Below are 26991 nucleotides of genomic sequence, written 5' to 3' on the forward strand. Positions count from 1 at the left end.
AGTTAAAGGCATCATCGCAGCCATTAGAGGGAAAAGTTGCGGCGCGGCGAGCCCGGTGAAGTCCTCCAGCCCGCCCCCCTTGCCCACTCCCCACTTCCCTAGCTGGCTCGGCGTTTAGGGAGGGCAGTGATCACGCAAGCCGGAGCAGCGGGCTGACGTTGGACGAGCTGCCAGGTAGCTGAAAGCAGGCAGCGAAGCAGCGGAGGCGCTTCCCCGCGTTACAAGCCCGAGTGTGGACTCGAAGCCTCTCCGAATCCGAGCCAGCTGGTTTTAACCTTCGCGAATTGCACTCCCCTCTCCCCAGAGCCAGTCCTCGCGGAGTGAGCAGCAGGATGTTTGCTGGGTCGCGCGCAGGGCTCTGAGACTGAGCCTCTGATACGTTTGCATTCCTATCTTTTTGGGCTTTTTGGCTGTTGGCTACACTGATGTGACCCCCCCCCCCTTTTGGAATGATGGGGATCTTTTTGGCATATGTTGGATTTGTTTTCTTTTCCGTTTTATATGTTCAACAAGGGCTGTCTTCTCAAGGTAAGTCTGTGCTCATTGGCAAATATACATTTGCTTGGCCGTTCTTGGAATATAGAGAACACACACACAGAGACACACACAGACACACACACACTCCGCAAGCAAATGTAGTGAGATTCTTAGCAAGTAACAGTGGAATAGTGTTCTGTCTGGCGTTTTTATTTAAAGTTTATTAAATAGTAGGCAAGCTAGATTTGAGAGCAAATCTACTTTGTGCCTGACAATGAAGTGGGTTCCTGGGCAAGTGCAAACACAGGGTTGCGTGTGTGTGTGTGTGTGTGTGTGCCTTGTATCTGTGTGCATGCACTGGGTAACCACTCATGCATACATAATCATGGCAAACAAACAGCTGGGGATGGGGGGGCTCTCCATTGCCAGTCCTCAGTGTAGGCAGAATTGGTTTAGTTTCCTTTTTCTGGGTCCCAGAAAGGGCCCCCTTTCTGGGTTTGCATGTGTGTTTATCAAAGGACAGAGTCCTCTGAGGACCCATAAAAAGGCACGACTTGCATTACAAGCCGCAGCAGCCTGCTGAATCCAGTTGTTCGGGACTTCGCAGGCTGCAGTGATCATTTCAGCACCATGAACAGATCACATCTCTGCTGCCAAAAGACTGCATCACTTCTGCAAGCAGAAATGCCATATTCCTCCTTCCAGCTTAAACAGAAAAGTCATTTTCACATCAGAACGTCTTCTTTAACATCTGCTTCTTCCTTTAAGTATAAATACAGTTCCCCTTCAGTTGAGATTGTTTGGTATTTCCTAAAATTTTGAAAAGACACACTGATGGTGCCTCTTTAAAAAGTGGGGGGAAAGAGCATCCACCCTAAATCAGTCCTGCAGCCCCTCAGTCCTCCTGTCCACGAGTGTGCGTTGTAACTGTGCACTTCCATCAGCCACAAATCTCTCCAGGATTACTTTTAGGGAAACATCAGTTCTTCACAAAGTATCCCTCAGACAAGATAAGAACAACCACTCAGAGCATTCCATGTTAAAGAAATGCCTTTGGGAGAAAGGGAACATTTCATTTTTGTGAGTTTCACCTTAACTCTGAATTTGCAGACAGGTAGTGTCGAGACTGATAGTGAAAAGACTGAAAAAAAAAAATCTCTGGTGACTTCAAAACAGTCTTCACTCTGAACTAAAACCAGGTGTGTGATTCTTATATGCCATGATATATGGCAATTTACAATACAGTTTGATGAGAACAAATATGAAGGTTAATCTAGAAAGAAAAAAATGTTCACAGCTTAGAAAGTGTGCAACTCCTTTCGCTGCTGTGGCCTTAAAACCACAGTTGCTAGTAATTGTTTTGATATATCAGGCATGTGCATTTTGACAGGTAATCATGATGCATTCTCTATTACTTGAAACAACCAGTTAGTCATAGGTTGTTTAGAAACTTACAGCAAGAGGCTCTCCCCATATATCAATTTGACAGATTTGTCAAAAATGTAGCTCATTGAATCCCTCTGTAAGTTTTGGGTAATGCTGCAATCTGACAAAAGGTATATGGATCTAACTATGGGCAACTTGGCTAACAGAGGTGAGTTATTTGGCAGCTTGTTAACCTTTCCATTACCTGGACTTCATCAACAACAAAGTTATTTAGGATGATACCAAAAATAAACATGAATGAGGCAAAGGAAAAGGGGTTGGGGAACCAGGCAAAGCCCGAGAAGTCACAGAGGGGTTTTGTTGCCCCCCCTTTTTTTTTAAGTCCGGGAAAAATGTAGAGAGCTCTCAAGGAACGAGACGCTGACAAGAGTGGTGTGGGTATTCCAAAAGGATGCGTTTCTGTTTTGCAGCAAAATTTACCGAGTTTCCGCGGAACGTGACGGCGACCGAGGGGCAGAATGTGGAGATGTCTTGCGCTTTCCAAAGTGGCTCTGCCTCGGTGTATCTGGAGATCCAGTGGTGGTTCCTGCGGGGGCCCGAGGACTTGGAGCCCGGGGCCGAGGTGGCTGGTGCGCAGGTAGCAGAGTCGCGTCGCCCGCAACGCCGCGTGCTTCTGTCCCACTCACCCCCTTGGTCCTCTAGGTGCACCCAGGGATACTGGACGCCCCTGGGGACCCGCCTGGCTCTCTTAGCGTGAGTGATGCCAGGGGGTGAGCCGGAATGTGTCCTGGTGACATTACGTCAAAACCAAGGAGGAAGTCGGGTTGTGGAGTGTTTCCCGATTAAAACTGGGAATAACCTCCTCCTTTTAGTACCGGCTATTGTCAAGCTGTCAATAGGGGGGGACTACTGTATTGTTACAGCCCAGGACACTCTCTGTCCCCCTTCCAGGACGGTGGGGTCGGGAGGGATTTTTCTGTGTCTCATCACACACACACACACACACACACACACACACACACACACACCTGTCAGTTCTTCTCACGACTGAGGCTGGGAGAAAAGAGATTGGGAGGAGGGGGGAGAGAGAGAAGAGGGAAAAGGAGGGGTAAGGGGAGGTGGGCGTGGGAGGGAGGGAAAGGGGAAGAAAGTGGGGGGAGAGAGAGAGAAAGGAGGGGCGGTGGAAAGAGGCGGCGAGGTGCGAAGGTAGAGGGAATAGGGAGTGAGTGAAGGAGGGGAGCGGAGGCTACTCTTGAACACGCTTGAGAGGAGAGCGGAGGGGAGGGGTGGGAGGGGAAGGGGAGGTGTGGAGAAAAGGAGTAGGGACTGGGAAAGGGAAGCAGCGGGGAGAGGAGGGAGAGAGAGGGTCAGAGCCGAGATTGAACAGTTCAGCAAAAGAGGCGGCGGACTTGCCCAAGCGAAAAAAGAAAATCTGGAAGAGACCCCAGAGAGGGGAGGCAGGCCGGGCAAAGACGCAGACTCCTGTCCCCGCAAACTTCCACTCGCGCCCGCGCCCCCTCCGGGAGTGCAGCCCTCACCAGCCCGCGGTGTCCGGGAGCCACATCCCAGCGCGCGCGACTCGGCAGCGCCCCCGCGCGGTCCCGCAGCCCCGCGCCGCGTTGGCCTCGGCGGCAGACCCGCCGGCTGGGGCTGCGCTGGTCCTCGCCGGTCTCTTTTCTAAATCACCCCAACCGAGACGTTCCTGCTACCACGACTGGGTGTTGCCGAGCTGGCTCGGCGCGGCTGCGTTCCGGATCAGGACGGGGACCGTCGGGGTCCCGAGCCTGAGCATCGTCTCCTTCTCCCGCAGGTGGAGCTGGTGCCCGACCGAGACCCGGACAACGACGGGACCAAGATCAGTGTGAGTATCACAGCGACAGGCGACAGGGGGCGCGTGCCTTTGTCAGCTGCCAGGCAGGCCCCAGGTGAAAATTAGGGGAATTTTAGGGTTTTAAAAGCCTTTTAACTTACTGTCCCGGAAAAAGGCAATTTCACGAACGCAGGACGAGATCCAGTTTTCTCTTTTTTATTTACCGGGTACATAAAAATTGAAGCAGATTTAGAGTTGATACAATAAAATTATTTATTTCAATATCGTAAATATTTAAACAATTACTAGAGAATCATTTGCCAGCCAAGGAGTGTGACACTTTCTTCTTACTCTTTTTGGCACTTACATAACTGTAGGAGTATAGGACTGCAATACTAATATTCATTCAAAATCACAGAAATACTTATCCTTTAATAGGAAGTAAAACACTAACTTATGAAAATCTTCCTAGGCAGGAAAAAATTAAAGCATTCAACAGGATGTTGAAATTGTATTGAAAACAACTCAGTTTTCAATGTGATTCATAATGCATGCAATGTATTTCTAATGACAATGCTCAAAATCATATAAATATAAAACCATAAGGCAATGTAAATATAAAACATAATTCGTGGAGGTTGACCTATTGAAAATAGAGTTGTATTTTGACTTTTTTTTTTTAGATTTTATTTATTTGAGACAGAGAGCACATGAGACGGGAGAGGGTCAGAGGGAGAAGCAGGCTCCCTGCCGAGCAGGGAGCCCGATGCGGGACTCGATCCTGGGACTCCAGGATCACGACCTGAGCCGAAGGCAGTCGTTTAACCAACTGAGCCACCCAGGCGCCGTGTGTTTTGACTTTTAATAATGCTATGTGAAATTAGAAATAAAAAGAAAATTGTATTTTTTTTTTACTACACCACCAATGAAGCCTCCTAGAATCACTTTATGTTGATAGAACTGCTTAACTCATTCATAAATAGTAAGCAAGTTTTCATTACTAGAAATGAAAGTTATATAAAGTCAGAAAGTACAAGGTCTGCTTAGCATATATACTATACATAGGAATATATATAAGTATATATTCTTACTATTTATTCATTTTAAGAATCTAAAAATCCAATGACCTATATTTAAAAAGAAAATTTATTCTGAAGCTGTTACAATAGTAAAAAAGTCATATAAGATTGGAGTTATATCACAACTAAAAGTATAAAAATATATTGTACTAATAGAACCAAATTCTGTGATGTAAGTGTATAATCTCAACATGGAAGCAAATATCAAACAAAAATGAGACATAAACAAAAACTACAATTTATATTCATAAACTCACTGACTTTTTAGAATATTTCAATTCAATTATTATGATATTACAGAAATTATTGTTTTCATACAGTGCTAGAAAGGTTTTACTGGTAAAAGCAATTGTTGACAATACTTACCTTAAATATTTCATTTTTATACATATATGTAGTGGCTAGATTGTTCACTGACTATTCATGCTTCACCCTTCGGCCATGATTATATCCTCCAAAGACCAGTAAGGAATAGCCTCACACATCCTGAACTAGGGAGCCATACAGTTAAGATACATGATCATGCACATAACTACTAACAGTATTATCTATGCTAAAAGTTCATAGTATCTAGTGAATCAGCAAAAGTTCTGTTTACAGACTGAGATAGAAAGAAGTTTATTCCCAGTTTAACCGGGTGACCTTGGTCATTTGTCTTAAACCAGCAGTTGTTAACTTAGAATTCTCAGGAATGCTTTTATCAAACACTGATAGGAGCTATGCCTCCTTGAGATGCAAGCTTAATGTTTCCACATTAATCCAAATGAGGCCATTTTCTTTATTATTATTATTAGTTTAGAGAGGGGGAGAGAGAGGGGAGGGAGGGGCAGAGGGAGAGAGAGACTCTTAAGCAGGCTCCACTGGGCCAGTACAGAGCCCCGTGTGGAACTCGATCTCACGACCCTGAGATCATGACCTGAGCTGAAATCAAGAGTTGGAGCTTAACTGACTGAGCCACCCAGGTGCCCCCAAATGAGACCATTTAGTAACTCTCCCTAGATGACTCTAATGTACAGTCAATGCTGAGAATCAAGGACCCAAACCCCCAAACCTCAGTTTACTCTTCTCTAAAATAATAATCATATAAGTACTCCAACTATCTCAAACTTTATTAGGAGACTCAACTGAGACTATATTTGAAACTATTAATCCCCATTATTTTCATAGTATGAGTATCTTAATATGTAATTTTGCATACAAATAAATACATACTATGGTTATGGTTCAAATACTGATAACTATTCGTATATGTAACTCTGTATGTAAAAAACAATGAACATTTCCCTAGTTTTCTTAATTACTTATGGCCATTTGAAAGTGTATGCCTTCTTTACTTCATTTCTCTGTCTTCCAAAATCATGCAAATCCTTAAATCCTGAGTGTCTTATGAAATCCATCATCCTATCATGGATAATATATGATGTATGTAAAATCTAACTGTTCTGATAAAGATGTTTATGGATATACATGTGTTCATGTATGTTACACATAATACAAACTTATAATCTTTTAATATTTACATATAATTTTGCTATTAATCTGGCATAAACATTATTAGAAGAAATAAGAGAGCCAGTTTTAATTTTGAAAATCAAACCAGTGTCTGATCGATGGCATCTCCCCCAGGTCCAGTAGCATAAAGACCCTACCATGGCAGGGGGTATGCACTCTGACCATAAGACTCCAGGTGACCTTAATGTGTACCCTGAGCCATACCACCCCAAGACTATTGGTAAGACTGCACCAAACATTTGAGTAGACTGTTAAATATTCACACCTATTTTTGTCAGTACCTTTAGTAAGGCATCCCAGTGCGGGGATAAAAACACAGTCTCAAACTCTGTTGTGAGCAACAAAACAATTTTGTGATCTCTCAGAGTTGTAGCCTGCAGTGAAGAAAAGAGGCTGTAAAACTAAATCATTTACCCTATTCTGTTTGTGCTTCATTTGACTGAGCTATCCAGGCAGAGGTCAATCTCGTGGTTCGAAAAATGGCAGGACCGCTCCTGGAACCTGGGAAATGGGGACCACATGGCTGATAGAATCTGGCGCTGGCTGGACTGAACTAATTATTCCATGATTTTGTGAAGCCAGTTGTTAGTGCAATGGGATAAATATGACCTGCATATTTGACTGTTGAGAAAATAAATAGTTCTTTGACTGTGGCTATGAGGCCATTAAGACCCTTTAATTTTCCAGCATTAGCAAGCTCAGGAGCAAGTGTGGGAACAAAACCGTTTGATGTAGCACTTTATTTTTTTTACCTGCAATTTTTCAGACAGTGAAAGTCCAAGGCAATGACATCTCTCACAAGCTTCAGATTTCCAAAGTGAGGAAAAAGGATGAAGGTTTATACGAATGCAGGGTGACCGATGCCAATTACGGAGAGCTACAGGAACACAAAGCCCAGGCCTACCTGAAAGTCAACGCCAACAGCCATGCCAGGAGGATGCAGGCCTTCGAAGCCTCGCCCATGTGGCTGCAAGATATGAAGCCTCGCAAGAATGTCTCCGCGGCCATTCCCAGCAGCATCCACAGCTCTGCCAACCAGCGAATGTACTCCACCTCCAGCCCTCAAGCGGTAGCCAAAATCCCCAAACAAAGTCCACAATCAGGTATGGAAACCCATTTTGAGCCTTTCATTTTACCACTCACAAACCTCCCCGCAGGAAGATTGGTCAAGTAGAGTAGACAGATTTGTGTGTGATTGTTTTGAAATTGGAGACCTAGTTCAGTTGAAATAATGATGGGATGAGACACGGGGAGCTTGAGGCTCGCCTTCACAGAGGGTGTGAGTTGCCCTGTGAGTCGCTGACAGTGCCTCATGTCCAGGGGACCTCAGAGCTAGACTTTTTTTTTTTCTCCCCTTCTGTATTTACACATTATAAGAACAGTAAATCATGTAATGTTGGTTGCATTATAAATGCATGTTCATTTTCTCTACAGATTTATGTATTGATAATGGCCCAAATTAAGAGACTTTCACTTGATCAAAATGTAAATGAAAGAGACAACACATTTTCGGAGGCCCATAGCTTTAAGGCAGGATTGTTCTCCAAGGGCTTTTGATTTTGAAGGAGAAACTTCAGCTGCCTGTGATGAAAGTGATGATGATAATGGGAGGAAGTGAGAGGGGGATGAAAGGCAGTAAGTGGTGCAGAGATAAGGCAACTCCCGTAAATGTGCCTTCGATGCCAATTTAGGAGCTTAGTCACACATTTCCAAAGTCAGCTGTGCAAGTTAAAGCTGTTCTGAATGACATTAATTTATGCAATCACTCAGCCAATGGAAACTCATTGAAGTTTTAACCTTGATGTGGGATAAAGGCTCCTTGGAATGAGCAGTACCCTGCACAACCCCATGACTGTTCTGTATTTTGTTCAAACACTTGACGAAATATTACAGGGTGAAGGGAGCAGAAAAATATTTAATTTATCATTCTTTAAGTTTTTCCCTTTACACTTTATCATTGAAGAATTATTGATACTACTGTTGGTAATACAAAATTACATTGCTAACACTCAGTGTCACTTTAGCCATTAAATACAAAATCCTGGTCATTTCATTAGGAGGATTTCAAATACATACATATATATATATATATATATATATATATATATATATATATATGCACTTTTAAAATAATGTGTGTCAACCTAGGTTTCCTACTCATGCATCACGTGCTAATGGATATGATTTGTAGGCAGCTTGACTAAGGGTCCCTGGAAGTTTGTTTGCATTGCCTTTAAATGTAGGTGAGCAAGTATCCCAGCATCCCTTGGTCATGGCAGTTTCTGCCAATCTGATAAACAAACAGCTTAGTCTCTTAGCCACCCTAAGGCTCAATGTGTGTGGCTTTGTTTCATTTTCCTCTTTCTCATTGTTTTTGTTTTTCAAGTTAAAGAACAAAACCATAGCTAGAATGTACATTACACATATATCTATATGCATGTATAACCACATATACATATATAGCACACAGAAATACATTTATATATGCACCTAATGGTTAGAATTTTTGTAGCCATTGTTTGACAAAGAGTCAGTGTTTCTGGAGACATTGTCCCCCTCTCCTTCATGCAAAAACAAAAAAAGAAGCCAGACGCTATATGCAAAATTACAGAGTAGCTTCAGCAGACAGTTTAGGACCTTATTCGTGAGAACTCCAAATCATGAAAGTCAAATTATTAGCCTACATAGAATATTCCAAACTAGATACCATAAATCTGTTTCATTGAATAAAATCAAATGGATTACCTATTCCAGTGGAGGGTTCTAAGCATGGAATGAAATGTCCTATTTCTAAATTATTTACTTTTAGATGAAATAATATACTCTAAAAATATCTATTTTAATATATTTTTCTTGGTGTTGTGATTGGAGCTAAATGGTAAAACTCTCAATATCTTCTAACAGTTTTCAAACAGAAATCACTGCTTATTTTCCACCACACCAAGCCTTGCTTGTTGCTTTCTCTAAAGCAAGATGGAAGAAGGGAAGCTGACTTCATGAAAGCCTATATGCATCCAAAGCCATCTGCTTATAGCAAAGATTAATATGAAATATATCAAAATCTTTAATTTCTATTTTTTTCTACCAGTGAATACTGGAAAATATTTTTGATACGTTTAATAATACTTTTCAGCTTCTAGTTCAGAAGCTGGGGTTACCTAGCCACCCATCCTATCCATGTGTAAGTTTCTGTGCTTGCACAATTATTGTATAAAATACAGTCTCTGGGATGGATATGTATAGAGTAGATTCACTGTAATACCTACAGCCTGGTTTATACTTTCGCTTTATAATTTTTCAGGTTATATCCAAATAAAGCTGATTTCAATACTCATGCTTCATTTATTCACTCTCCATCCTTTTGAGAGCTTCTGTGCCAGGCACAAGACACAAAAATGGGAGACATACTTCCTCTCTTCAAAGAGTGTATATTTTTATTTGTGAGCAAACAAAATATTTGTAAATTCCACTGATCATGCATCTTTTTTTTTTTCTTACTCTAGTAAAGGCAAGACATGATGAAGACACAAAAATTAAAATCTTGCTTTTACAGGCCAAGTGCTATAGTAGACTTTTGTCTGTTTTCACTCGATACAAGGAGGCATGCTTATCCATGGTACATGTGTTACAAAAGGCTGGTTTATCTGGCCTTTTCTCTTCATGATAGTCTTAGACTTAGTTGATTACATTATTTAGGCTGAATTACTCAATTCTTAATTCGTAGTATTTTTCTGTCAAAGAATTTCTGTCTCTATGCAGGAAAAGTATTGGCTGAAAGGAATTTGGTATATATATACATATATATAACGTTCAAACTGTCATACAATTAACCAGTTTCCGTAAAGCAGAAATCTACACACAAAAAAAACGATGGAAAAAGAGCCTATTTCCATCTATACACCATAAGATAAAGAAAAGATTTAACTGTCATTTAATATAGTACTCCCGTATTTTTCCAGTATTTTTCCAAAAGTTAGTGAGCATGTGACTGTACCCTCCTGCTTTAAACTGTTTACCTTTATGACATCTCCTTTTAAATTCATTTGATAAAATCCATAACTAAAACAATGAGGAAAAGTGGTAAAGCAAACAGATAAACAAAACTTGGCTTTCGCAACCCCTTGTTTTCTCATCTCCAGTTCTTTTGAACTCTCTCCAGTTTTGTGCACTCATAACTAACATTAGAAGAAATGTCCTATAGATGTTCTGAGGAGGAAGAATTCCTGATTCTGGCCCGGAGTGGTTTCGTTCCACCTTCACAAAGAACGCAGAGACTTCCTTGAGCCTCTCCCCTCCCCAAATACCCCACTATACTACACCATCCTCTACTTGAGTCTTCCTGTCTCACCCTCCTTCCAGAAGCCAAAGGTGCCCTCCATAGGCCACACCTCCAGTCCTCCCTGTGTTCTTCTTTCCCTGCTACTGACCCCTCCCCAAGCCCTGGAAAACTGGCAAACCAGACTGAATCCAGCCCCCACTTGCCTCCCCCAGCCGCCAGCCACCATCCGGCAGGGGGCGCCGTCGCCCACTCCCACTCCTAGCGCCTTCTTCACCGCCAGCCCTGCAGTCTCCAAACCTGTCCCCTCACCTCTCCTGTCTTGTCCTGGGCAGTTGCTAGGAGCATCTGTCCTCCGACTGGCTGTTAAGAGTTCGAGCTCTCGGGGCGCCTGGGTGGCACAGTTGGTTAAGCGCCTGCCTTCGGCTCAGGTCATGATCCTGGAGTCCCGGGATCGAGTCCCGCGTAGGGCTCCCTGCTCGGCGGGGAGTCAGCTTCTCCCTCTGACCCTCCCCACTCTCATGTGCTCTCTCTCTCATTCTCTCCCTGTCAAATAAATAAATAAAATCTTAAAAAAAAAAAAAAAAAGAGAGTTCGAGCTCTCTGGTAAATGCAGTCCTGTTCTAGTCTCAACTCCCTGATCTAATCACCCATTTTTAAGATTTTTGACTGCTAACTTTCCCCCACAAAATTCCTGCACTCACGTTTCCGATTCCGATTTCTCTCCGGAGAGCCAGACTAGGCTTCACCCTGGTCCCCCAGTCCATCTCCACAAGCACTGTGGCAGGTAGCGATGACTGCACGTTTGTTGACACTGCACCCCCTGGGATGTAGCACCTGTCCCCCTGGCCCCCAACCCGGGCTGCCCTGTGGCCACTCTGACAGGGTATGAAGTAGTTATGTGGCTCATGCAATGCCAAGTCTAGATTTAGCCTTTCTGAGGGCAGGCAGCATCAGCTGTGGCCTCTTGGAAGCCAGGCACCAGTTAAGAAGTCCAACTACCTTGAGACCACCTTACTGAGTGAAGCCCAAGTGGCCCAGCCTTTAACTTCAGTCCCTGCTGCCTTTTCAACCAGCACTGCTCAGCTGAGCCCAACTGACATTGACTCCTGAGAGATTTAAAAAAAAAAAAAATGTTGTTTGAGGGTACTGAGGATACAAGGTTTTAGGTTTTAGGGTGGTGAGGCCCCTAAACACAAATACTCAAAACAACTGAGTTTATCTTAGCTTCCTCACCAAAAAGAAATGTTCTTCCTCTGGTGTTCCCAAATCTTTTAATCACATCATCACAAACACAGGTCTTGTGGAAACCTGGAAAACGTTCTTATTCTCTCTTCCTTCGGTTGCCACAGGGAATTCGATATTCAGTCCCACTGTCTCTTTAAAATATCCTTGAACAACTACATCTTTTCTGTTCCTCCCAACAGGGACTTAGTTCTCAACATAGGCCCTCTTCACTTTCCCCGTCTCTTGCAACAGCTCCTAATACCTTGCCTGTTTAAATGCTAATGCACCGAACAGATCACAACAGAGCAAGTATGAATTACTATTTCCAAAGCACTATCACAAACTTTCTCATGGTCTAATTTCCAGCCTTGTTTCTCCTGAGTTCCCAATCCTCATGCCCATAATCTTCTTAATTAGTATTTCCTCAATGTTTTCAGATACCGTCTTACCTCTGTGACTTTGCAAATGTGTTGTCTCTGCGTGGGTCTTTCCCTCCTAGCGGAGTTCCTACTCAAATGCAAATTCTTTTGTAAAGCTTCCTTGGATCCTCTTAGAATTGGTTGTTTCCTCCTTCAAGGCTCGGCAGCAACTTGTTTATGCTTCCTTTGAATCCATTGTTGTGCTTGTAGTGTAGGAAGTCTTCCCCGGGGCTTTCCTCCTTTCTGGGCTGGATTCCACCCTACGTTCTGGGAAGCCTCGGTCTCAGGCACTACGGGGTAGTTGGTCACCCAACAATAACTTCTAGGCTGCAGACATTACAATTTACATTTGTATTCCTCCAGGTGCCTAGAACAAATGGAGTTCATGTTTGCAGGGGAAAAGGAAAACAGACAGGGACAGTAAATCTTTGTTTTTATTTTTTTTCCTTATAATTATATTTGCATAAATAGATAATACTACCACTATTCCAAAACCGACGGAGACTAAACAGTGTTTCTCCAAGTGTCCTGCAGACGACTCAAGCCAGACTCACCAGGGAGCTTGTTAAAAATTCATATTCTGAGACTCCACCTAGCACCTTTTGAATGGAAGTCTCTGAATCTAGAACCAAAAATAGGCATTTTTATGTGCAGCAAATTATGAAAATCGTTAGCTCTAAAAAGTTCTTATGGATGAGGAAAACATTTGTATCACTTACCATGAGATAGGCATGCATGTGTGTGATGCTACAAAATACTTGTACGGAAACTGGTCTTTTGCCATTATTTTCTGCGATTGAGATGGACTTTTGTGAAGCTCTTCTCTTCGCTCTGGTGATCAACAGCTGGCACTTACAAGAAAACTGGCCGTGGTTGAGGGGTAGTTATGTTTCTACGTATGGAGCCTCTAGTCACTCAGCAGGGATGCTGATTCTCTGAACTCCAAAATATGATTATTGTGTTTTCACCGTGAGCTGAACCTGAGCATTGAGAGGCAGCTGCTCCTACAGCTGCTAGAAGCCAAGAGCTCCCCGAAGTTCCTCTGTGGCTGATAAACATGGCTCCTCTCCAACAATGTCCGGATTTAGCAAGCATGATCTTGAAACAGAATTCAAAGCTGGTGCGGGGAGGCAGAGGAGGGGCTGAGGGTCTTGCAGGAGGCTGTTTTCCTCATTTAAAATATGAGGAAAGTGTGTGTTGCCTTCCGGTAGCGAGCCAATAATATAATTTAGACCTCAATGTTGATTTTGGTTTAAATGATCCAACTTGGCTGCTTACACAGGTTAAATTAATTTGATCACTGTAATTCTATCAGTTAAATGGCTGCTATGTAAATCAAGTGTCTATGAATAAGGTGAAAAATAGATTTGAGGCAGTGCTTTAGATAATACAGGCCACTGGATCTGCTAGAGCTGTGTTTGAACCGGAATTAAGTAGATTAAAAGTCTATACTGGCTAAATTCGCTCGCAAACCCATATTTAACTCATTGAAATTCAGTAACTAGCTGAGCCCATAAAACCAAGGCCCAGCTCTATGTTGGAAGGGCTTTTCAATGCATCACTGGCCACATTAGGATTCACTTGTGATTGCCGGGAGCTCTGTAGTTGAGGAGACATAAAGCAGAATTGCCCGTGTTATAAGCTGTCTCTAACGATTGCATGATTTGAGATATCAGAAAGCTGCCAGGTGAGCAGCTTTCTGGATAGATAACCAAAGGTTTGAGAAGTTGCTGGAAGACTTAATTCTGTTGGTCAAAGTAACACGTGTCCTGGAAAAGACAAGCGTCCCCTCTCCCAAGGAACACTGTTGTCGCCTAAAGCCTAACACAGGTGCATTCATTTCAGTCGCAAGGGGCCATGGGCCCAGCAGCTAAGGAGGAAGGCCCTTCCCAAGTCACCTCCGTCACTCACAGCTGGCCATGTCTCCCTTTCCTCATTTGTTAAATGGGAACTATGGTATAAACCTCACCAAGTTTTGAGAATTAAATGAAATCATATGCAGAGAAAGCTTGGCATTGATCAAGCCCTCAAGAAATGATAACTAGTTGCTGTATTAATATTGTTGCATACGCTTTTTTATTATTCTGATTATTATTAGGAGCAATAAGGTGCTGAGAGTAGATGGTCTACACCACCTGGCTCCGCTGTGGTGCGTATTTTCCTTATTGGGTGAGTGTAGGTGAGAGGTTAAAGAAGGATTTATTCCTGGCTTATGTTTTATCATGTATAATTTCAGAACTTTCTTTTTTACTTCTGTCACAATGCCATTCATTGATGATAAATTTTCCCCTATATAACCATACTAAATATATTAGTGACCAGCTGTCTTGCCCAAGGTTGTAACTAGATCCTTACTGTAAAGCGTAATAAAATTCCAAAGGATTGTTAAGAATTTGAACTATGTGGCCTGAATAAACAGCATGTATTTGGAAACCACAATTATGCTCACTGGCTGCTAACTTAATTAAATTCAAGCTTTCAAAAAAGACCCTCAGAATTTTTAAAGTCATAAAATGATCATAGATACATCTAAAAACGTAAGTAAGAACAGGTAAAAGCTTTAAAAAGAAAAAAATAAAATGGGTTTAGAACCAGTAAACCCCAGCTTGTTTGTTGAGTGAGCTGTGTACAAAATATCTCTGAGCCTCAAGAACCATAATTTATAAAACAGATATTAACACATATGCCCTAAGGGGCCATTTTCTGCATTAAGAGACATGATGTATTTTAAATACCTGTCAGAGTAAACCTGGCAAAGAGTTCAGCAATGGTTGGTTCCTTCCTCTTTACCTACAGGATTTTAAAGCATATTATTAAATAACTATGATTTAAAAGGGTAATAAAGGAACATAAATATGAATAGAGATGAAAGAAAATAAGCCTGGAAATCCCTCAAATTATATAAAATATTTTAATATCTGATGAGCTAAAAATATAAGAATTAAGGAAGGATTTATTTAATTAATAAGTGACAAAAGGAAACATTATTGTAATTTATGATATGTATCAAATGAACTCAAATTAATTAAAGAGCTAAGCAGAAAAGAAAAATCAGAGAAAGATTAGCATAAAATCAGAGGCCTGAGGCTTTGAAGATTTAGTTACAAAATATGCAAGTGAAAATAACATTTTACTATAAGTAATTCAAAACATTTGTTTAATTAAATCAAATTTAAGTAAAAAGTGATACAGCAGACAAGGAAATATGTGTGTCTAATACTTAGGAAAAGAAGAAAATAATCTCAATTTTACATATGCTATAATTATGTAATCCATTCCAAATGATTTAGAAATATCAAAATAAACTTAATTCTCTATTTGACACCAAAACTGAAATAGAAAATACTTGGGGCTTAATACATAATTTTCAATAGTAACAACAACAACAAAAAGTATAAAATATCTAGCTTTTTTAAAAACAATTGCAAGTAGTCTAAATATGAAGACCATTAGAACACTTTGTTCAGAGAGTTTAAGTTGGAATAAATGAATGAATATGCATGTTTTTGGATGGACAGTCTCAATTTTAAATGTGTCAGGTTTTTCAAAAGTATTTGTAGACTTGATGCAGTCTCAGTCAAAACCCTAGTCTTTTTTTTAAACTTGAAACATATAATCTTGGCAAAGATTTTTAGAATCAACATGTATCATCAAGGTTACAGTGACTCAGGCATTTTGCTATATGATTACTTGCACGGTGAATTGGTACTTTCCTTCTGGAGGAACATTTATCTGGAAAGCTCAGTCACAGGGCTTTAGACCGTGTGACCCACTCATACCTGAGGTGATGTTCCTGGAAGGAAAGTCCAAAAAGATCAGTAGTGAAGCAAGCCCAGAGGCATGAGCGGAGATGCTTCTCACAGAGGCCTTCCCAAAACAGCAAATACCCAAATGACCAAAAGTAAGGAAGTTACTTGAATGTGTTAAAATGTTAAAACCATGCAGTGAGTATTACGCAGGTTCTAAAATCAAGTTTTAATGAAATTAGATAAGATTCAATACAGAAAACAATGTGAGAAATACAGGCTACAAAACATTAAAGTAAAAAATAAAGAATACAAAACTTTAAGTCAATCTGAGATACTTGCATAGAAAGATGATAAATGTATGAAAATGTACAGCAAAAGTCAAGATGTTATGATTTTTAATTATTTGATTATTTTGTGTGTATAATTAACATTTATACAATGATAATCCATTGCTTTTGTTATATGGGGAAAAAAAACCACATTATTTAAAATTTCCCAGATTTAAAGATAGGCTAATGATGGGGTGCCTGGGTGGCTCCGTCAGTTGAGCATCTGACTCTTGATTTCCGCTCAGGTCATGATCTTGGGGCTCTCAGACCAAGCCCTGCATCACGTCGGGCTCCATGCTCAGTGGGGAGTCTGCTTGGGATTCTCTCTCTCTCTCCCTCTCTCTCCCTCTGCCCTCCCCCCCACGTGTTCTCTCTCTCTTTCTCTAAAATAAATAAATCTTAAAAAAAAAAAAGAGAGACCAATGACAGCTCATGAGAAAGAAAACTAACAAATAAAATATGTTCAACCAATTACAAAAGACAAAGTAAAATAATGGGTGTGATTGCGGAGGTAGTGACAAATTAAAAATATATATACACGCACATGTATGCACACATGCACACATTTATACGTACATGTGTATGTGTGTGCATATATATATATAGTAAAAGTACTACTATGAAAGTGGCATACTCGGAAATTGCTAGTAGCGTGGAAATTAAGAACACTGTATGTTATTTCCTGGGAGCTGGATGGAGAATCTGACCCTCAAATTATTCTTTTTGTTTTTCTAAATATAATGAGTGTGACCTTGATAAATTTATTTTGATTAAACTAATCAAGCACATGTAAAGTCCATAAATTAAATATCATGCAATCATTTTTCCTCTCACTAGTATGACTCATTCAGCCCCCAATTCAGAGGGAGTTCGGAGCAGTGAGCAACAGTGCAGTCATTGGTACTGTCAAGGAAAATTAGTACCCTGGAAGATTTATAAATGATAATTATGTTTTATTTAATATGTCTTTTAAAAAGTCTGAGAGAGCATTTTTGCATGAATTTCGAACCCTATATGCATTAAAAAAACCCAACATAGGTTAAACTCTTAATGCTGGAATTAAAGCAAATTGTAAAACTAGGAGTTAGGATTCCTCATTCCACAAAGCTGACGACTGTGGAGCCACAGAGTTTGTATTTGAAAAAATACAATTTTTTGTATTTGGTAGAGTTTGTATTTGAAAAAATAAAAAGTAAGAAACTACATTAAGCAGTTTCATTATCTTCACAGACACGAGCATTTTAATAAAGATTAAGTAATGCAGCCACTCTACATTGTAAAGTAGGGGGGGTCTTAAGCATTGTGAAATGAGGGGGTCTATTATGGGACTGATTTCTTTCTTGTGTCATTTATATGTTTTATTTTATAGACACATTCTTAGCAGCATCTTCTTCAGCCATTTGGAACATATTTGAGTTTTAATTTTTCTAATTAAATAAATTTATTAATTTTCTGATTTCTCTTAGCGCTGTAAATGGTTAATTTGAAAAATAGTACAGAGCAAGCAGTAGAAACACAACTACTCAATAGAAAAAAAAAAAACCCTTTAGAATGTAAAAACTCAATTTCCAACAGTCTGAAAATATAAGTATTTTGAAGATATGAACTATGTCTTGATATTTTTTATGTTATTGCAGTGTCTAGCATTGTGTTTAGCATGTAATTAGAGTTAAATAGATGTTTAAGGATTGGGTATGATGTGTTGGTTTATGTATAGTACAAACCACTTAGGATAATACCACTGCTGAGAAGATACATGAATTCTTACGTAATGTGGTCAACCTGTAACAAAACAAACCCAGACACCTATGTTTTAATGGAGAATACACTTGGGTCATCCATCGTTGCATACTATAACAACAATATTCATTTATTTAAAATTATATTTAGTATCAAATTATGTTTAGGAAGTTCGATGAGCAGTCCCTGGCAACTATGTACTTTTATTGTATCTGCATGCCTTGATAAAAAGGATATGGATTAAAATTATATATTGCTTCATCTCTGTTAATTATTTAATTCTGATGGCTAAGGTCATTTCTGTTATGAAGTTCATTTATAAAACATTCTAATTTAGATAATTTTGAAACAGCTGGATTAAGGAAAAACTACAACCATTGGCTCAAATTTGGAAAGTGTATGGGTAAAGTCTTAAAACATTTTTCTTATGTCAAAAGAAGTGTGTTTTCTGAAGCTATATAATTGGTGTTTTTCTATAACCTGTTGGCATTAGGTCCTCAAGGAATTTTTTGCTCAAAAGCAAACATTGCTGACCAATTAAAATTAGTTTTTAAATGTAGGCAAATTACTGTATGAATTATGTTGCTATCTTAACTTTCCAATTTACGTAAGAAGATAAGCGAAAACTGAAATCGCATATTTGCAACTTTTTTTTCCTTCTCTTTCCTTTACTTCTGTGCCTTTATTCTGAGTGCCTCAGTTGCCATTTCCCTACAAATGTGAGATGTGTTTCTTTCTTTGATGAGGCACTCTTCTCTGTTGATGTTGGCGAGGGGCATCTCTGTCACGGTGCGGCAAAGTGTAGGCAGAAAGAGAGATCCTTTATTTCACCAACTAGTGAGTGGTGGCTCAAATATGAAAATACAGCTTGCTTCTCTCTCCACTCAGGAGTCAGTAATTCTTGCTGTGGTGCACTTTATATGAGCGTCCTCACTCAGGGCACATCAGTCCAGCCCACTCTGATGCAGAGCCATCCCACTTTGACCCCGGTTGTCCTCATTATTTCCTCCACTCCCCACATTGAATGTGCTTATTTAAGCCCTTTGAGAAATTTAGCATGCTCTACAATACTATCCGTGCGTGTGTCGTCCCTAACAGGGAATTTGTGATCATTCCAACAAGATGTGGATTAATATCTACCTTTGCATTATGAATAAAGAATATGCTAATTAAGAGTGAAAACACACATGCAAAAGGCATATTTAAACTCCATGAGTAAATAGTTGCAAGCCCCTGAGCAGCGTTTATTTATGTACTGGTAAATGTAGTGCTAATAATAAATCATTCTTATCCGTGCATTAAAAGAGTTATTAAATATACATGGTATTAAAAACTTCACTCTCTGGAAACATTTTGTTTTCCCCTAATTTGTATTGCTCTCCATTCCATTTCGTCAGAGCAGCTCATATTTCCAAATATTTCTAACAGGCAGAATTGAGAGTCTAGAGTTTTTTTGCAGTCATGAAGAATCTCCAGAGGAAATTGTGATGCACATTAGCGTGTAGATTGAAACCGAACTGGTTTTGAACCTCAGCAGCACCACCTACTAGCTGGGTAAACTTGAACACATTGCAGGTTCAACAGCTTCAGGTCCTTCATTTGGAAGATGATTATAATGACCTCATGAGACCACAATCAGAGGTAAAGAAATACTAAGTGTTCAAGAAATATTTGCTCATCCTGTGTGCACCAAGGTCAGTCTTACTTAGATGAATGAGTTACAGTTAGTGTGTGCTGTTTTGAGACACACTATGGCCTTAGCAGGTGGGAGGAACCAGCACTTTACATGTTCCTTTTCAAGTCACTGTAGGAGGTAGGAACCCTGATATCCTGCCACGGATAGAGTCTGGAAGATTCTGTGGTGAGTGGCGTATCAGCCATGCACCTTGGCAATTAGACTTTGTGTACTTGGGCATCTGCACTTTTTTTTTTCCTTCCCTCAGCTACAAGAAGAGGCCTCATGACTAGAACAGAGGTATAAATTTGCTGACGAAAAGGAAAAAGAAAAGGAAACTTACACAACTACTGCCAACATGCCAGGGCACAATAAAATAGGCAATTTATGTATTAGGTCAAAATGAAGCACATTTCTTTTAAAAAAAAAATTTTTTTTTCTGGAAGAAATTGGCAATGGATCCGTAAGAATTCTAATAAAAAGATATTCTTTTCAAAAAATTATAGGATAAAATATCCTATTATTTGACCTTTCCCCTTAAGTAGTGATTTAGTATGTGCAAACCTGAATAAAAATGGCATTAAAAGCCAGCTCAAATTTTCTCACACAGCTAGTTTCATTTCTTAAAGCTGACATCTGTAATAAAAGAGAAGTATGTCAAAGGGTCTGTCTGTTCCTAGAGCTGTAATGGACACTCCGTTCTTTATAAACTTGGCTCCTTACAGTCAAAATTATTTGACTGATGCTTCTTTTATTATTGGAGTATTTTCAGTTTTAGGTTTGCTCAGTTGATAAGCCTCACTAATATTCACTTTTATAAAATAAAGACTCTGGAGTCAGACTGTGGAGCCACACAGCAGGAGAGAAATTGTTTTCTTTTTCTTTTCTTGTTCCTTTTGACTCCACTCGATACTCAAATAGGAAAAAGAAGAGAATTATACTCCAATTTATAGACAGATGCCCTGCATTGACTGTACCTCATATCTAAACCAATGAAAAGTTGGACTCACATAGGAAATTTACCTATCAGAAAATATTCACAGCCAAGAGAAAGTGGGTATTTGAAGAGCTGGTATAATTTAGATGGGATAAATTATCCAGATAGTTGTGTAAATGCTCCTCTTAGTTCTTTGACTTCAATACCCGTATCCTCTTCTGATGCTTTTTCCTGGTGGACAAGAGCTCGGGTGGTCTTTCTCACTCCATCACTAACTAGTGGTGGCACTTAAAACAATCAGCTTAGCTTTCTTAGTCCTAGGCTATCAAATTGAATAAAAAGCTTGGAGAAAAAGTTCTTAGAAGAAGACATGTAGGAATGATGGTGGAGCCACCTTTTACTCAAATATTTAAATGAATTTGGACGAACCTTTAAGCTCTAAAATTCTATCATATGAAAAGTTCAAACTATTATTATGTCATACGACATTTGGTACACTATATGGAGCAAAGCAAGCTTTATGTCTTCTTAAGGTTTAGGAAAACTAAAAGTCTGATGATGTTTTTGTATCCCGTATTTATCAATTCTGAGTTGGGGAGAAGAAATGTTAGATCAATTTTTTTTTTTCTCTGAAGCATGTTATGGCCAGTGCATTTTTCTCTGAAAAGATTAGTGTACATTCAAATAATAGCTTCACATCTTGATTGAACAGATGTGGAGACAATGGAGCAAGATCATTTGCCTCAGGGAGTCTCATAAAAAAAAGCACGTCCTTATTCTAAATTGATCTGACTCGCATTGCTGTTTCTTCATTTCTTTACTTTACCACCTATTATCCATGTGACTTAGGGTGAGGTATTCCATGTCACTGAGTTCCATTTTCCTGATCTGTACATTTACTGTACAGAACTGTTGAGGGGATGAACTAAGACAATGCATGCAAATTACCTAGTGCAGATTCCCTGACACATAGTAGATGTCCAATGTGTTTTAGTCATTTTGGAAATTGATGTGAACAAGAGGGATGCTACATTATTAAACATGCCCAGTGTCTTCCAGCCTCATGACCGTGCATGCAGGGAAGAAATGGCAGTACAGATGGAATAGTTTAAAAAGGAAGGTGCTAAAAGGGAGCTAAGTTCTTCCATCTGGCAGACAGATGAGAGGGGCAAGGCCGACTTTGCAGTCTGGGAAGTTGTGCTAAGTGAAATGAGGCAGGGAGATGCAGGACTGAGCTCTTGATGGAAGTGGTTCTCACGATGTGGTGTAACTGCAGCCCATCTCCACCGGATTGCACAGAATGCCAAGGTCTCACTCCTGAGCTGTGATTGTTTTTTGTTTGGTTGGTTTTTTGAGGTTTTTTTTGTTTTTTGTTTTTTTAAAGCAACAGATGGACTTTTTTGTTCTTTGAGATAATAATTAAGTGAATATAAATATTTGAGGCTTTTCTTTTCTTTTTTCATATTTCTCCTTAGCCAAACTCTCTTTTGGCACAGTCAGCCTCTTGAGAAAGGCTTGCTTTTCCACATCTCAGTGAAGTTGATGTGACAGTGGCTGTCGCATGAGGTATAAGAAGAGCTGAAAACTGGAAGCTAAGTTTCTGCACTCCTTAGACTTCTAAGGAGACTTACTAGACCTTTCCATTTGCAAAATGGAGGAAATACCTTTCCTGTGTTACAAAGGCTTGGGGAATTACACCTGAGAGAGCACTATGAAAATCTTTAAGCATAAAAACAAATGAAAGTCATCGTTATTAAATAGAAGTCAAAGGACATCATGAAATGGCATGCTGAGTCAGAGAGAAATCTCTAAGTTCTGTTAGGCTGCTCTTTGGGCATGCTATCTGCACATTTTCTTTGCATAATTTAGATAATAGTATCTCTCTTCACAGGGAACTTTGTGTAAGGGGAAAAGTTTTAAAACTTTCAAGGCATTGTTTTAGACATTGAGAGTCATAAAAAAAAATGCTGAAGTTTTGTCCCTTGCCTTTAATGAGCTTACAGTGTAATCAGTGGGATAAGCTATGAATGTAATGAATTACAAGTCAATGTAGGCCATGCTGAGGCCATTGGAGAGACAACGCCCATATACTGTGAAGTTCAGAGGGGAGTGAGATTACAACTGGCTGGTGGGAACACACAAAATGGGTGCGGGTTATTTGAGGGGAAGAGTTGCTTAAATTCATGGGCATATTAGGGAATAACAGATCACCCTGCCTGGCCTGGGCATAAGGCAAGAGAAACCAAGTAAAGCAAAATAGGTGATCCAACACAATGTCTGTCATACTAATATGAAAAAAAAATAATAATACACAAACAGTTATGCTCAACTTAGAAAATGTAGAACAAATATGTTTCTTATTTGGGATCTTAGAAATGAGAGGCAGCAGAAGAAATTGGAGCTCAGGGTTCCTAACCTAGTCCTGGCTGTCATTATTTCACAAAAGTAAAATGTTTCTATCAGTGAAGGTAAGAATAAAGCATGGTGAGTGGCTAAAGTTTGACTTTAAAAAAAATAATAATAACTTTCTATAGAATAGAGTGTAATAACATGTTTGATAATAATGTAATATTCAGAATAGTGTACATCTGAATGGAAAGGACTATGATAATTATTTGTTAAAAGAACACAGGACAAATGACAGCATTTCAGAGTCTTAGGTTTCACTAAGTCCTTGGATTTACAAAGATGAAGGAGTCCATATGTCTTCATTCAAGACCTAAAACAGAAGAGAAAAACAACCAGTGATTTGATGATAAAATTGCTTTAGAATCTAATGTACAGGGGGAAAAAAAAGCTTTATAATTGTCCTGACAGAAATACATTTCATTTAATAGAAATATGCTAGGAAATGCATGTATCTAGAGCAGATGAATGATTACTAGAAAAAAAAAATACTATGTTACAATGGCATATTGCGTATCTGATGGCGGTTCAAAATTTTAGTAACCTTAAAATACACTTTACAGTATGCAATTGGGCTTCTTTCTGATTACCCTGCTTATGTAAATTTTGTTTTAACTTGCACATGCTGGACATAGTATGGTTGGAAATGTTGGGTCAAAATGAAGTAGCGGTTCCCTTCATATCTTTTTGGGAATGATGGGCTCAGGCATTTCCTATGAAGGGTTGATTATTTGAGGAAGGGGCAGCAAAATACATGATCTGAGCAAGTGTGAGCCAATCTGCAATGCCTACACTGAAAAGGAAACCATTATTTAACAAAATATCTTTCTTGAAGAGTGAATCATTTTGCTTGCTTTTATTGCTCTTAGCATTTCTTGAACCTTTACCCAATATCAGACATACTTTGTGTCAAGTGCAGTTGGCTATTCAAAGAGCCATGTAATCATTTCTTTTTTTGCTTTCCTTCCTTCTTTCTTTCCTTCCTTCCTTCCTTTCTTTCCTTCTTTCTTTTTTCCTTTCTTTTTTTTTTTTGATTAAATGAATCCTTGTCAAAGAATTTCTCTTCAAAAGATAATAAGAATACATATTTAATTTTGGAAAGCTCTGATGCTAGTGGTTCTGTATATATTTCCCTTGCATGAACTTTGTGCTGAGAGCTTCACATGACCTATCACTTTTGCATTGTTGAACCTTCTTACCCGGCTTGAATGAAGGCACCCTGCTGAGACTCACCATTAACTGCAGGGTCTTCAGCAATTAGGTTTCTATGAGGAGATACTATGTTAAATATATGGCTCACTACCAAACAAAGACAATCAATGGCAGCACTAGAGTAACCTAACCAAAAACAACAACAACGAAACAGTAATGATTTGATTTAGTCTACTAAATGGCTATCTTAGAACCCCCAAATGTTTATTCTACAGTGACGTTTTGAGAGCATGTGTTTTTGCCTCAATTTTTATCATTTGGCAATATGGACCTGAACATGATTTAGCGGAAATATTCAAAAGATTGAATTTCCATGCCCTTACCCCTTCAAACTGTTTCAATCTATCTCCAATTAAAAAAAAAAGAAAGACAGGGGCGCCTGGGTGGCTCAGTCGTTAAGCATCTGCCTTCGGCTCAGGTCATGATTCCAGGTCCTGGGATGGAGCCCCGCATCAGGCTCCCTGCTCCGTGGGAAGCCTGCTTCTCCCTCTCCCCCGGCTTGTGTTTCCTCTCTCGCTGTCTCTCTCTCTCTGTCAAATAAATAAATAAAATCTTAAAAAAAAAAAAAAAGACAGAAAGAAAAAAGAAAGACCCCCCCAAAAAGAAAGAAATTCTTAGAGCCTTATCACATTTTGGTTTTCTTACAAATAAAGGTATTTAATACATAATTAGTAGCTAGAAGCTTACTGAATTAAATGCATGAAGAAATAAATGCAAGAATACCATTTAGTTCTCTCCTTTACAGTGTCCTCAAGCTCTTTCAAAAATTTCCAACTCTTGATAGCACTTAACTTTTCCTCAGATTTCAAGAGTAAACAATTGAGAAAGATCTTTCTCTAAAACAAAATGCCCTCATGCACCCATCCCAGAACACATTCTCCCCGCCCTTGAGAATCCTGCTGCTCTGTTTTGGTGCTACTCCTGTGGTTTTATGCTTACGCAGTAGTAAAACAGAGGATGCGTTTTTTTTTTTTTTTGGTACCAATAGAGGAATAACCAAATGACTAGAGTGAATGATCCTTAAAGAATTACTTGAGGGACGAGTATGTGGATTTGTTCCTCTCAGTGTTCCCAACCATGGGATGGCATTGTTTGAAAAACAGACAAAACAAAACAAGACCAACTTCCTGGGACTGAAATACTTTGTATGTGTTGTTATTTGCAGTGCATGCCAAGACATTCATGAGCACCAGAGCCAAGCTGGCGAGCTAATTAAATATATATATGTATGTGTTTAAAACAGCCTAATAAGGAGCATTGGAAATCTTCAAGATGAGCGAATATCTTATAACTTCTTCCGCAGGTGCGAGGATAGCTACAAGCCATGGACTTTCTGTCCTGCTTCTTGTTTGTGGCTTTGTGAAGGGTGCTTTGCTTTAATCTAAAGTGCTGACTTTTTTCCAATATCACTTTCTCTTCTTAAAGCAAAGAGCAAATCGCCTGTAAAATCTACGGAGCGGACAGCAAAGTTGACCCTAAACTCCAAGCACCACTCTGCACCCACTGTTCTCTAATTACCTACCCAAGGAGCGCCTGCTTCCGGAAGCATAAATGAAGAGGCTATCACACGCTTTGTTCATAACATTTTCTTGGGCAAATCACTGGTCTTTTATTTCAAGAAAATTAGTGTGAAGTGATAGGACATTTTCTAATAGCCAGATCTATTTTTTTTTTTTTTCCTTTTCTTTCGGCTACTTAAAGCGTCATCTGACTGCTCAGGGATTGGCCTGAACGTCATCAATATAGTAAATATTTACTATGGATACCACTGATTTCCTACTAAAAGACACATTACCTGCAGGAAACAAACAGAAATCAAAAAGCTACAGAACATAAACTACCATCAAACAAAACCCCGGTTTTGGGGCAACAACAAAATCATCAACACTGCGAGTCAACAAGGAGAACGTTATTTTAAATAAGACATAATAAAGGAAAGATTTTTTTTAATTTTCTCTTTTTTCTTGGATTTTTTTCCACCTTTTGCTTGATTATATTTCTTGTTCAATGGTGGCAAGTGCTGATTACGGCCAATCCCTGTCAATCCTGGGAGGTTTATATAAATACATTTTCAGTGTTCTATATTTCAATGTATTTTAATTCATTTTGCAATTCCTGTATATGCAAACCTGACAAATTCTGTAAATTGCTTATAGTATGTGTGATATAACTTCAAAGTAGATAGACTATGATCCTCATGCAAGCTGATTTTTATCATTAAATATATAAATATATACATATAGAGATCTATATGTTGGGCCACCAACCAACTTTTTTTAGATAAAGCATTTGTTTTTCACTTATAATTCATATATTGTGTGAATTTTGTAATGCCTTGTTTCACTTCCACAGGTTTGACAGCTGCAGATGGTCACTGTTGCCCTCTGCTTCCTTCTGGAAAATGCATATTCAAAATTGTATTGGTCTCTGATAAATGAATTAATTTTGTTGTGTGTATGCTGTGTTGAAATTTGCTATGTTCCTTTATATATGGTGTTTATTGAGGTTTGAGGGTCTCTTGACTCTGAGGAATGTACACTCTCTGGTTTTGACAGCTATCCCTATATTACTATCATCATTATTATTTTCAAAAAACAATGTTGCTTCTAGAAAATTTGCCTTGGAGGTGAATGTGGAGAAGGTGAAGTGGTCACCATGATTACCTAAATTCATGGAAGAACACTTCTTGCTGTGGCTAAAGATGCTGCTTCCTTTGACCTTTATGGATTTTTGTAGCTTTGTCACTCTGTTATTTGC

The 26991-nt window shown here is 39.4% G+C and overlaps 1 protein-coding gene across 2 annotated transcripts; it reads left to right on the forward strand.

The window, feature by feature from the left end:
- VSTM2A (V-set and transmembrane domain containing 2A) lies at positions 1–25748 on the forward strand. Of its 2 annotated transcripts, none has more exons than XM_021703738.1 (5): positions 1–528; positions 2334–2500; positions 3674–3724; positions 7031–7367; positions 25660–25748. In XM_021703738.1, the coding sequence occupies exons 1-5, from the start codon at positions 450–452 to the stop codon at positions 25746–25748; spliced, it is 723 nt and encodes a 240-aa protein (XP_021559413.1). In that variant the 5' UTR covers positions 1–449. The 2 variants fall into 2 exon arrangements, with proteins under 2 accessions (XP_021559413.1, XP_021559414.1); XM_021703739.1 differs by lacking the exon at positions 25660–25748 and adding an exon at positions 25538–25614.
- Positions 25749–26991: the final 1243 nt, after the last annotated feature.

This window comes from Neomonachus schauinslandi, chromosome 12 (genome assembly GCF_002201575.2).
Source record: "Neomonachus schauinslandi chromosome 12, ASM220157v2, whole genome shotgun sequence".
NCBI lineage: Eukaryota > Metazoa > Chordata > Mammalia > Carnivora > Phocidae > Neomonachus > Neomonachus schauinslandi.